The sequence below is a fragment of the Rhea americana genome, unplaced genomic scaffold (assembly GCF_003343005.1).
Source record: "Rhea americana isolate MKP2758 unplaced genomic scaffold, rheAme1 scaffold_197, whole genome shotgun sequence".
Lineage (NCBI taxonomy): Eukaryota > Metazoa > Chordata > Aves > Rheiformes > Rheidae > Rhea > Rhea americana.
The window spans coordinates 246,891-259,389 of record NW_028186116.1 but is presented as its reverse complement, the minus strand read 5'-3'; the positions used below and the strand labels follow the sequence as shown (position 1 = coordinate 259,389).

At 64.1% G+C, this 12,499-nt stretch overlaps 1 protein-coding gene across 1 annotated transcript in view; it reads right to left on the bottom strand.

Moving 5' to 3' along the window:
• The window catches only part of DSCAML1 (DS cell adhesion molecule like 1), an 83,075-nt gene that overhangs the window by 641 nt on the left and 69,935 nt on the right, over positions 1–12,499 (bottom strand). Inside the window, 22 exon segments of the mRNA XM_085303157.1 lie at positions 2–249; positions 1,353–1,664; positions 2,789–2,983; positions 3,158–3,310; positions 3,714–3,832; positions 3,996–4,026; positions 4,117–4,272; positions 4,350–4,637; positions 4,748–4,936; positions 5,510–5,608; positions 5,679–5,842; positions 5,936–6,053; positions 6,171–6,324; positions 6,888–7,027; positions 7,529–7,684; positions 7,756–7,902; positions 8,556–8,796; positions 9,362–9,432; positions 9,602–9,769; positions 9,960–10,088; positions 10,202–10,298; positions 10,678–10,877. Of these exon segments, the coding sequence (XP_085159283.1) occupies positions 2–249; positions 1,353–1,664; positions 2,789–2,983; positions 3,158–3,310; positions 3,714–3,832; positions 3,996–4,026; positions 4,117–4,272; positions 4,350–4,637; positions 4,748–4,936; positions 5,510–5,608; positions 5,679–5,842; positions 5,936–6,053; positions 6,171–6,324; positions 6,888–7,027; positions 7,529–7,684; positions 7,756–7,902; positions 8,556–8,796; positions 9,362–9,432; positions 9,602–9,769; positions 9,960–10,088; positions 10,202–10,298; positions 10,678–10,877 (3,575 nt within the window).

The window sequence follows — 12,499 nt, the reverse complement described above, 5'->3', positions numbered from 1 at the left end:
CGGCGCTGCTTGAGCCTGGCATCGTGAGAGTCCTTTGAGGTAACGTCGTTGCGGAGGAGGCTGGGGGAGGCAGCCCCACGGGCTTGCTGCCGGGCTCTAGCGTCATGTGCCTCGCCTGCGTGTGGTAGGCCCTGGCGAGGTTCCGCATGGAGGCTTCCCGGGGCGGCACCACCGGGCACGGGTCGTGCATGTCCGGCTTGCGGAAGAAGGCTTCCGATTTCACGTACAGCGGGAGGTTGCAGTAGTCGCCTGTGGGGGAAAGCAGAGCCAGGTGAGGTGTCGGCGACGCCGGTTGCCGGAGGCACGGGCAGGACCCCGTGCTGGCGGGCAGAACCGGCGCGTGTTTTACCGCTGTTCTTCGCTGCCCTCCTCCCTACAGACCGAAGGGAGCTGCGCTTGCAGCCCCGGGACCTCGCTCTGCCTTTGCTGCCTCCCTGGCAGGTCGAGCGAGGCGCGCTCCCTGCTCTTTGATGCTCGTCTCTGAAGATGAACGAGCCCTGACGCTAGGGAAGGGAAATACCCAGTATCCGGCGWACGCGGCCACTCTGCCTGCCTCGTAACGGAGACTATCTGCAAGGAGATCACGAACCACGAGAAGAGTTATTTCCTGGCTTCGTTACAGCCCCTCCGGGGGCATCCCTATGTGTTTTTAGCGGTGGCAGCTGTCTGAGACCGATCAGAGCCTGAAATACTGCTCCTTGGCAGCGGCAGCGGCTTGGTGTCCTCGTCTGCAGTAAAGGTACCGTGCACGGCCGGCCCGGTTCTCCACTTGGCGCTTGGTGACAGATGCGCCTTCCGGGACAGAGCGGGGAGGGAGAGCTGGAAGCAAGAGCAGCCTGGTGCCCCGGGGGCAGAGACCCCCACAGCCAGACAGGTGCTTTCCAAGGCCCTGCAACGGTGCTGATCTTGCCGGATGCTGTCGCTAACTCAGCATCTCCACGGCAGAGCCCTGGGTGGCACCAGCCTGCGTGCTCTGCGCACTCCCACCTTATCGTCCTTAAGGCTATCAAACTTTTCTAACCAGGCTGAAAGGCAGCGAGAGGTTCAAGCAAGCACCGAGCATGGGGGTGCCTGAAGGCTTTTGGTTAACACAGCGTTACGGTGGTGGCTACCCTTAAACCACTGCTGTCCACAGGAGGAACAGAGGAGTCTCCGCTCCCACTGTGCCCAGCAACACGGATTCCCCTTGGGAAACAAATTTCTCTCCATCTGTAGGACGGAGGAAAAGTAAGGGGTGCTTGGCGTGCTGCCTCCCCCTTGCTATCCCAGCTAGGGTGGGGGTTAGACCTTGCCTTCCCCTCCCAGCTGCGGGGCTGGACGCCCCCCGTGCCAGGCCTTGCAGCCACACTTACTCTTGTTGGCTCTGTGCGGGATGGGCACTGCCACGTTCTTGCCTCGGTCGCTGTCCTGGGGCTTGGGCGGGGAGGCTGTGAAGCGGCAGATGCCGGGCTCGGAGGGGGTGCTCATGGACGTCATGCTGTCGGCGTTCTCGTTCGTTCCGGTGGTCATCTGGTCCGAGGAGCTGTCGGAGATGAAGCACTCGGTGATCTCGAACTTGGCGTGCTGAAGCTGCTCCTCCAGCTTGGCGTGTTCATAGGCTCGGGCCAGCTCCTCGTAGGTGGACGACGCGCTTTCTGTCGACACCATGCTGTTGCGTCCTTTGTCTGTGGAAGAAGGACAGGTCCAAACCTCAGCATTTTCCCTGACATGAAAATGCTGCTTTTCACCTCATTCTAGTGGTGAGAATGTCTAGGCTGCCTCAGCTGGCATGCGCACAGTGCTCTGCCCCAAGGCTGGGCACAGACCTCCTGCTTGGACCTCACAAGACCCCCCTGGGACACACAGGAGTTCACAGCAAGACCCCTGCATTTAGCACGCTTTGCAGAGATGATAAAAGCCTAYGGCCCAGGTAAATCAGCGTTGCCAACAGTAGCAATAGGCCTTAAGCTTTAAAAGCAGTCCTTAGCTGTAGCAGGCCTCAGGCCTTGCCTGGTCTTGAACTCATTTTAACTTGATTTCAGCTGTAATTACAAAGATGATGCAAAAACCCTTTGCTGCACCTGCAGCTTATTCCAGATCAGGTGGCTGCTGTTTGTTCTTGTGTGCTGTAACAGCAAAATCTCCCAAAGGTCAGCTCCTGGGGCTTTGGGCTTGTTTTAGTCATATTACTACTTGCTCAAGGTCAGTTTTTGCTTAGGCTTGTACAACAGGGGGTTTATGCTCCCCAAAAGGAATCATACAATACGCAGAGAAGAGATAACCAATGCRAATAATTGTAACATAACTAACCAACCCATGGAGCACCAGAACAGGAAAGCACCTAATTACTTACCCACTTAGTAAGTACGGGGTTGAAGCATACCAAATAATCCTGAGTGGGACCAAGAGCAAAGAAGAAGAAACCTCAGCACYGCCACCAGCTCACCATAAAGGCGCATGGGAAGGATGAGAATTTGCACCGGGRACAGACACTTGCTTGTATCTGTTAGCTTTACTGTATTACCAACCATCTCTTACAAAAATTGGATTACCAATGTTAACACAACCCCAAGAAGGTGTTGTTGYATTTTGATGAGCCTGTTAATGCATTAAACAGATAGCGCGGTCTAATTCTGCATCCCTGCGTGTTTTCCTGGTGGCCCACACGAAACTCGTGTGCCTAACGCTGGGGAGATCCCAGGCAGCGACAAGCGGCACAGCAAAGGCAGGACCCGAGCACGGCRGCTGGGGCCGGCCGCAGCCCTGCCGCCTCGGCCGTAACCCGCCCTCCCGCGCGGTGCGGGCTTACCCGTGTCCTGAGAGAGGCTGGCGCTGTAGCTGTCGCTCTCCGTGACCGTGATCCCGTGCTGGGAGCCCACGGTCCTCCAGTCAGAGGTGAGGGTCCGCGCRGGGGTGGATGCCTGGCACTTGGTGAGGGTCCACTGGCTGGAGTACCTGTTGCGGGTGCTGTGCGCAGACTTCACGCTCTTCCTCGACACCGGGTCTGCGGCACGGAGGGGCCAAGACAAAGTCAAACGTCTTTGGTCCCGGAGGCGACGCGTCGCCCTGCAGCACTGCTCCTCCCGCCCCGCCGAGCTGTGCCCCACAGCTGCTTTTAACCGCGCTCGGCGCCGGGGGCTCTGCGCGAAACGGGCTTCGTGCGACCGCRGCGACTTACTGGTGCCGGGGCGAATGTCCGACATGTCGATGAGGGGCCCCGTGTTCTGGATCAGGGCGGGGTGGTGCAGCGAGACGCCCGTGCAGAAGCTCTGGGGGTTCACGGCCTGGCTGAACTCCGTGTCCGTCACSGGGATCGTCGCTTTGTCGTCGCCTGGGGAGAAAGGTGCGCGCTGAGACCTCTCCTCCGCCCAGGGCTTTGCTGGAGGTACCCRCTAGCCCTCACTCAGCTTGCCAAAGGGGGTCCCCATGCCTCGGCTTCCCCACCGCAGGGTCACCCCCCCTCCTCCCCAAACCAGGGCTGCGGATTTGCCTGCCTGTTCACGGGGGGGGGACGCGCTGCGAAAATAACCCCRAAGCGCCAACTTCAGAGCCCCTCCAGCCCGCGCTGCAAGCCCTGCCCAGCAAGGAGCGCAGGGCTGACCRGCACCAGCGCTGACGCAGGGGCCGCGCGTCCCCGGCCGGGCCCGGGGTGCCCCTCTGCCCCCCCRCCGTGCGGGGAAGGGGACACGCTGGGGACCCCAGGGCCCACGTCCCGCGCCCCTCGGCGCGCTCACCCAGCTGCTTGATGCCCTCCTTGTCCTCGATGAGGAGCTGCACGCGAGGGATGTCGATGTGCAGTCGGGGGCCCTGCGGGGGCCCCTTCACCGGCGTGTCGAAGCTGCGGTTATTCTTGCTGCGAGGCGAGAGGGGACACAGAGCCCGTGCTTGCCGGCCGAGCCCCCCGCTGCCAGGCGGCCCCGCGGAGCCCGGCCCGGCGGCTAAGCCGAGCCGGTGCCGCGCGCTCCCGCGGGAGCGGGGACGGACCCTGCCCCGGCGTCCCCACCGCTGCGACCCACCTGATCAGCATCTCCGCCAAGCTCTTGGCATCTGCGCAAACGAGAGAGGGAGGAGGGGGGCGGTTTGAGCGCGGGGCGCGGGGCGCGGGGGCGGCCCCGAGGCCCGGCGCCGGCGCCTCACCTCGCAGCCTCTTCAGCCGCTTCTCCTTCCTCTTCTTGCGGATGATGAAGAGCAGGGCCACGCCGAGGGTGGCCAGGATGACGGGGCAGGCGATGGTGAAGAGCTTCTTCACGTCGTCGCCCTCCCCCTGGGCGGACTTGATGGGCGGGATGGTGCCTGGGGCCGGCGGCCGGGGCGGTGAGCCCCCGGCGCCCGCCCCGCGCCCGCCCCCGCGCCCCGGCGCCCGCACTCACTGCCGTCGTAGTCCAGCGTGGCGAACTGCGCCGTCTCGTTGCCGCAGCCGGCGCTGTTGCAGGCCTTCATGCGGAGCTCGTACCAGGTGGCCTCGCGCAGCTCCGTCAGGAAGACCTCGCCGGAGGTGTTGGTGCGGAGGCTCTGCCATACCCAGTTGCCCTTGGGCCGGTACTCCAGGACGATGGCGGTGATGGGGCAGCCCCCGCTGCTCCAGCCCTGCAGGTTCAGCCTCGCGTGCGTCGAGTTGATGTGCGTGAAGAGGTGCTGGTCCTTGCTGAAGGAGGGCTCTGCGGCGGAGGAGCCGCTGCCAGGGCCGGCAGGGCAGCGCGCCCCGGGGCTCCCCGAGCCGCCGGCGCGCGCAGCGTCCCCGGCCTCGGAGCGGGCGCCGCGAGCTCACCTCTGCCGTGGGTCTTGGCCTCGATGATCTCGCTGATGCGGCCGGCCCCCACGCTGTTCTTGGCTGCCAGCTTCACCTTGTACCACGTGCCGCACTTGAGGCTGTCCAGCTTGAAGGAGCGCTCCGAGGAGCTGATGAACACGTCCTTCCACTCCTCGCTGTTGTCCACCGAGTACTGCAGCACGAAGCCTGCGGCGGCAGAGCGGCGCGGTCGCGGCAGCTGGCCGAGGGCCCCCCGCCGCGGGGAAGGAGCCCCGATTTCCCACCCGGGACAGGAGCCCCCGGCCGCGCACGTGCGACCAGGGGCGTCCAGGAGGCCCCTTCCTTTCTCAGGCGCCAGGCTGGAAGGGGAAAGCGGGACCGGCCGTGCCTCGAAGCGGCTTCGCGGGTCGAGGCGCACGCGGCAGCCCCGCTCGGCCCACCGCTGCTTCCTTATTTATTTTGTACCTGCCGTGTGTTTTTAATATTTCTAATCCAATTATAACCAAATTTACCAACAGAGTCCGTTGGAGTGAAAGGCTGCTGGCTGGGGAGATTTGCTTGTAATTACTTGCATGCTTTTAATTAATTGTAAGCGAGGTCTCCTTCCCCGCTCGCCGCTCCCCGCTCCGAGCGCAGCTGTTCCCACGTCTGATTCATTAGATGAATCAGAGCAGAAAGAGGCTGCGGAAAGCCGGGGGGTCGCGGCGCCCTCCAGGAGCCGGGGCTGCTCCCGAAGCCTTCCCGGGAGGGGGACCCCGGGGGCCGAGGAGGCGGCCTCACCTCGGATGGAGCTGCCGCCGTTGTCCCCGGGAATCCAGGCCAGCGTGATGGACGAGGCCGAGGTCTTGGACACCGTGAGCCGGGGCTGGTCCGGCGGCACTGCGGGAGGGCGCGGAGCCGTGAGCCCCGGCGGGCGGGCGGGCGGGCGCTGCCGCTCCGCGGCGCTCACCTTGCACCAGCAGGTTGATGATGATGGTGTCGAAGCCCCAGGTGTTGGTGGCGGTGCAGGTGTAGTAGCCCGAGTCCTCGGCCTTGACGGAGCGCAGCGCCAGCGTGCCGTTGGCCTGGATCAGGCGGTGCCCGTCTGCCGTCACGGGGATGGCGGTGTCCTCGCTGCCGCGGGGAGAGCGCAGGACCGGGGTGGGGGGCGCGTCAGCTGCCGGCGGGGCGGCCCCCGGCCCCCGGCCCGCCGCGCGCGCCCCTCACCTGTCCTTCGTCCACTTGACGGCGGGCGCCGGCTCCCCGACGGAGTTGCACGGCAGCCTCACGTCCTTCATCCACGGCGTGGTGACGGTGCCGCCGAAGGAGATGATCTTGGCGGGGGCTTCGCGGGCGGCAGGAGGAGGAGGAGGAGGAGGAGGAAGGGGTGAGCAGGGCAGAGGGGCCAGGCGCGCAGAGCCCCCGGCGCGTGCCCTTGCCCCGAGCGCAGCCCCCGCCGTACCTTTCCCCGCCGGCTCGATGGTGACCTTCTCGCTGATGTTGCCGCGGCCGGCGGAGGTGACGGCGGCCACCCAGAGCAGGTACTGCTGCCCGCGGGCCAGGTGGGCGATGCGGTAGAAGAGCTGCTCGGGGCTCGTCTCGTACTCGCTGGGGGCCTGCGCGGGGAGGGAGCCCGGCGCCTGTCAGCCCTGCCCGCGCCGCTGCCCGGCTGCCGCGCGCCCGCACGCGGGGACGCGCCCCGTGGGCAGGCCCTACGTGAACGCGGCATAGCGTGCTTAATTTTTCTTTTTTTTTTTTTTAGCCAAATGACAGTTTTGACAAGATGCCAAGAAAACAATATCAGATCCCAGCGGTTTTACCAGTTGCTTTGATGAAAAGATTATGTTGCCCTGGAAACCAGAGGCTCTGATAGCAAAATGAGTTTGAGAAGGAGCTTTCGCTAAGCGCTGCTCTGCAGACCTCCCAGGCAGCCCTCCCTCGCGGAGGAGGGACAGCACCAGCTCAAATTTCTATCTTACTTCGGGCCTGCTGCCGGTAAGGAGGACGTCCCGCACTACCCCTCCTCCGGAAGGCGTGCCGTAGGTAGCAAATAGCTGCTGGGACTCCGGCCTCGTGCAAGCCGCTTGCACGTGGCTTTGCCCAACCAGCTCTGCGGCCAAAGCGCGAGGACCTGCAGCGCGCACGGCACGGCCCCCCCGGACCTCGGCGTCCCCCTTACCGGCTGCCCGGAGCCGGGGCTGGAGCAGAAGATGGTGTACTTCCGGATGATGCCGTTGGGCTTCGCCGGCGGCAGCCAGGACACCACCACACTGCTGGCTGAAGACGGGACGGCCTTGATGCCGGCCGGGGGACCTGGAACTGAGGAGGGCAGAGCGCTGCCGAGCCCCCAGGGCTTGCACCGCCGCCGAGCAGGACGAGGTGCAGGACGGGGAGGAGCTGCGCTTCGGTGCCCCGGGGCGGACGGGGCTGCTGCCCCACCTCGCCCTGGGGTGAATCGCCGCTCCGTGCCAATTGAGGCACCCGGACTGGCTTTTAATGCCTCCCTCCTAATTCCCTAACGTGCCCCACTGGCACATCCTCGCACCAACATCTGGCACCTCTGGCCCATCCCCGTTCCCAGCCCAAGGACAGCGGAGGCTGGGAAATGCTCTGGAACGGACTTAATAGCACTAAAGCAGGGCAACCAGGCGGCACCAGCGTTTGAGTATTTGCACTTATGAAAACAAAAAAGGATGGGAAATAAAAGGTGGGAAATAAAAGGAGTGCCGGCGGCGGGCACGGCCGCCCCCCGCGGGCAGGGCCGCCCCTCGGAGCCCCGTGCAGGACAACGGGGACCTTGGTGGTGCCGCCGCCGCTTACCGTCCTCCTTGGTCTGGATGTAGAGCACGCTGCTGCGGACGCCGTCGCCGGCCTGGGTGTACGCCAGCACCTGGACGCTGTAGTTGGTGAACTTCTCCATGCCCCGCAGCTCCACTCGCTCCCGCGTGGTTGTGATGTTCTGCATCTCTCCCCACTCTGCGGGCGGGCGGAGGCGGCTGTCAGCCCGCCGCCGGCCCGCCGCCGGCCCCCGCGCCGGGAGCACCCACCTCCGTCCATGTAGAGGGACCAGAAGATGACGCGGTAGCCCTTGAGCACGCCGTTGAGGGTGCTGCGCGGCGGCTCCGACCAGGAGATGACGGCCACGTCCGACGTGATGGAGATGGCCCGCACGTTCTCGGGCGGCTGGCTGGGAACTGCGGAGGAGCGAGCGGSCGGGCGGCCGGGGCCCCGTCAGCGGGGTGCCCGGCCGCCCTGCTCCCGGGGGCCGTCAGGGCGCGCGCCGTGCTGCCCTCCCCATGAGCGGAGGGCAGGAGAGCTGCCTGCACGCCTGGCAATTGGATCCCGCTGCCCCAGAAGAGGCAACTCTAATTTTTACGAGCATTTAAATGATAATACATCACCGTAACGATGCTCTTTGAAAATGATTATTGTTTCATATTACTTAGGTGTAAAAATACAAGCACCGTGTAATTAGGGACTGAGTATAATAAACTAATACAGATAGTCCGTTTGAACAAAATGAAGGTAATATAATTATGGAAAAGACACTATTGCTAAAACAGGGGCCCTTGAATACCCCAGGAGGAGTGCTAATACAGCCAGGAAACGATCGTGGTTTGACAGGCTAACGAGAGCCTTAATTAAGTATGAAAAACTGCTGAGCAAACGCGGCACAAAACTTTGTTGTTGTTRTTGCTTGTAAAGCGACTCTGAGGCCAGCAGCGAGCTCTCCCCGGTGGGAACCTCCCCAGCACGGCGGAGCAGCGGGACGCGGGAGCCGAGCCCGTTCCTGCTCCCGCGGGAGCCCTGCCTGCGCGGGTCCCCGCCGGCAGCCCTCGAGCCTTACCGTCCTCCAGCGTGGTGGCGTTGATCTCGCTGGAGGACGGCCCCGTGCCCGCACGGTTGAACGCCTGCACCACCACCCCGTACTGGGCGAACTTCTTCAGGTTGTCCAGCGTGTAGACCTCGCTGTCACCGGTGGCCTTCATCTCCACGATGCTGTACTGCCCGTTGCTGCCGGGGCTGTTCTCCCGGTAGCCGATCTGGTAGCCGCGGATCACCCCGTTCTGCAGCTCCTTCTTCGGGGCCTGGGCAAGGGGGGACCAAGCAGGCGGCAGCGTCAGAGCGGCCTCGGGAGCTGCCCGCGAGCCCTGGGCCGCTCGGTCCGAGCCTAGCTTGACAGCCTTAAAAACGCACGGGGCTGGGTTTCAATCAATCTTAACAATATTTCTCTGAAGCATTAAGAAATCAATAAGGCTGATTGCAAATTTATGTTACGAGGCCAGAGCGATCCATCTCACTGAAATACTCTCAAAACCAAGTGACCTATCTTTCAAGTGCATCTTATTTTTTGTTAATCTGTTTTTCAGCACGGGAGGGGAGGGGGAGCAGCCGAGACCCTAGATTTATTGGCCTATGGTTCGTTCCAAAGTCCTAACTTTATAATCAATTCCATATTTCATYGCGCACCTTCTGAAACAGAACTCCGCCTCGAAGCGTCATTGACGTTTGCTGGAACGCTTTGCAGCCAAGCGCCTTGGCGTTTGCATGTTTATTCTCTCTTTCCCCAGGGCCCCCATGGAGAACCCGTGAGATAATGAGCTCGTTATACAACACGATTAATATGGACCCTGTATTAATTAAGGTACGGACCTTCCAGGTCACCTGGATGCTCTGGGAGGTCATCGGCTGCAGGGTGACGTCCACGGGGGGCCCGTCGGGAGCTGCGGTCAAACACACCCGAAAGACGGCGTTGGGGAGAGCCAGGGAAGGACCCTCCCGTCGGAAAGGACGGCCGGAGCCGGGCGAAACAAGGCGGGCGATGGAGCCGGGGGGAGACTACCAGCTCGCTGCCGGGCCCGGGACCCCGCGCTCGGCCGCCCCGCGCCCCACCTGCTTCCTCCGTGCTGACGGTGAGCTCCTTGCTGGGCTCGCTGCGCCCGATCTTGTTGAAGGAGTACATGCGGATGCTGTAGACCGAGGCCGGGTGCAGGTCCACGATGTTGGCCTGGTTGATGGTCGGGGAGATGTTGCGTGTAGACTGCTTAAAGTCCCAGGAATCTGCTCAAAGCAGCGGCGCGAAAGAGGAGGCTCAGGACCGACGCGTGGAGCCGGAGCGACCTYGCGAGCCGCCGCGACGCAGAGCCCCAGCACCTTCCCCCGGCCGACGGTGAAGGGGGCCAGCACCGTCGCCTGGGGTGGTGGGGGTGCTGCTGGAGAGGGCCAGAGCCGGCAGTCAGCCGTCACCCACCGGATTTGTTCTTGTACTCGATATCGAAGCCGGTGATGATGCTGTTGCCGTCGAACCGCTGGGTCCACCGCAGATTCATGCTCCGGGCTTTCACCTCGCGGATCTCCAGCTCCGGCGGGTCGGGGGGCTCTGCAGGGGGGAGCGGGYGTGCGAGGGACTGGACTGCCGCCGGCTCCCCGCGAGACCCCGGCAGCCTCCCCGGGGCACCGGCCAGCCGGGCGCCCCAGCCCGGCRAGCCCTACCTTGCACCGTGAGCTGGATCAAGCCTCGGTCCTCGCCGTACGAGTTGATGGCGTGGCAGGAAAAGAAGACGGAGTCCCCGCGGTCTGCTGGCTTCAGCTAGGAATGTTTCAAGGAGAGAAAAGAAGCCGCTTCAGGGTCAGTTGCTGCTACGCTAGCGGAAACTTTCCTGCTGCAAAGCCGGGCAGCAGCCGCCCTGACCCGCGAGCACCGTGCCCTCTGCTCCCGCGGCAGCGCAGCCCTCGGCGGGCACGGCGCCCGCACCCGCGGGCTGCCCCAAGCGCCGCGGCTCCCCGCGCGGGCTGCGGGCTCCTCTGCTGCAGCTCTGCCTCCTGCCAGCTAACCCCTTCCCGGCTGCCCCGCAGGACTCGAGGCCCCCGGGCGCTTCCCACCTCCGCGCCGCGCCGGGCTCCGGAGCGCCCCACAGCCGTTTGCTCCAGCCCGAGCCGCGGCTGCTTCCGCCCCTGCCGCCTCTCACCTTGAGGGTGGAGATGACCTCGTCGCYGTTGTCCTTGGTGGCGATGGCGTAGCGCATGTTGCGGTCGGGGTCGATGACGGTGTCTCCCTTCTCCCAGCGGATAATGATGGGCCGCTCGCCCCGGGCGGTGCAGTTGAGCTCCTTCATCTGGCCCTTGATGGCGATGGTGGTGTTGGGGTGGGACGTGATCATGGCCGGGACTGCGGGCAGGGGGAGAGGGGCTCAGCACCTGCTGCATCGTGCAGCCCGAGCCGGCTCCTTTTGCTGCATTAGAYGGCTTGGGATCATAAAATAATGAAGCAGATAAATTTTATAATGCATAGCATTACACCAGGATAGACAATAAAACGTGAAAGACAAATAACCGAGCGCACGCTATAATGAAGAGAAAGCCTCCAGTCTGCGACGTGCGAGTATGAATTATTGACTAAGGTTTTACACTCCCGAGGATGAGAGGAAGAATGTTTTCCATCACAGATTTGCATAATTCACTCGCATAAACCTGGGCAGAATATAGAGCGTGGTTCCACATCAGCATGGCAGCCTTCGCGCTGCGGGTGCTGGAGAAGGATTTTTTTTAGCAGTCGCCCACACGTGCRACCGAGGAGGAGGGAAGGCCCCGCGCTGCGCGGGCCGCCCCCGAGGCCGGCGCCTGCCCCGGCCGGGGCTCCGTGCCCGGCGAGCCCCGCGCTGCCGTGCTGCTGCCTGGGCACCGTGAGCCCTCCGGGCACCGTGCTGCGTGCCCGCCGCTCCTCCGGCGGTGGCACTCGGCCCCGAGCCGGGCGGCCCCCTTGCAGGGGCAGCCGGGGAAGCAGGAAAAAATGCAATGCATAAACAAACAGCACCACCGAGCACCGCCGTAATATACGGTAACGACAATCCGCAAAGGCAACGCACGCTGTTATAATGGCACACGAGAGGCTCTAATGAGCTAYGACTCCTCGGCTTTCTGTAGCAATGTAATTCAATTAACAGCTACGGAAACCTTTCCTCGCCGGTGCGGGCGCCGGCGGGGCGGCTCTCGCTCAGCCCGGGCTCCGTGGCCGATCCCGGGGCTGCTCCCAAGGGAGCTGCCGCCTGCCAGCGCGCCGCRCCGTGCCCGGCCGTGCCGTCCGGGCGATGGCCGAAGGGGAACGCGGCGAAGGCGCCCGCCTGCCCCCTCCGCTGCTTAGCGCTGCCTCTGCGACATTAATTTGATTGCACCCRTTCCGGCTTCCTTTCTGCACTGATTAGCCGAGTTTCACCTGAAGCACGAGATTAATTCCAATTGCGTGGAAGCAATCAGTGGCGCTCACAGAGCACCACGGTGAGCTCCCGGCCGCGGGCATCCCCGCTCCTCGGGGTACCCCTGTGCCGGTGCTGCGCTCCCCTGCCTGCGCCGCGGCGGCTCCGGCGCAGCCCGCGGCGAGCCCCCCGGGCCACCGCCCCCGCTCTCCACGTGCTAAATTGCATTTGTCACGCGCGCCCGAGCTCCCCACCTGCGCGCGGCCCGGCGAGCCGGCCCCCGGGGACCCTCGGCCCGGCGCTCGCAGGTTTCTCCCCAAAGCACGGCAGGGCGCAGCGAGGACGCGAGGCAACGGGGCGTCCCCGGGGCGCAGGCAAGCACGGACGCTCGGCGGACCCGGCAAAAGCAGCAGCTGACTCCTGGCGGCACCAGCGGGCCCGCAGCCGGGGCTGCGCACACCGGCCTGGCTTATTACCTGCCCGCCTCGATTGCTCCTGGAGAGCCCGTCACCGCGGCATCGGGGAAGCCGACGTGCAGCTGCGGAGCACGTTTGCAGGGCTGCTGCCCTGGCCCCCGCTGCCGCGAGCGCCCTCTCCT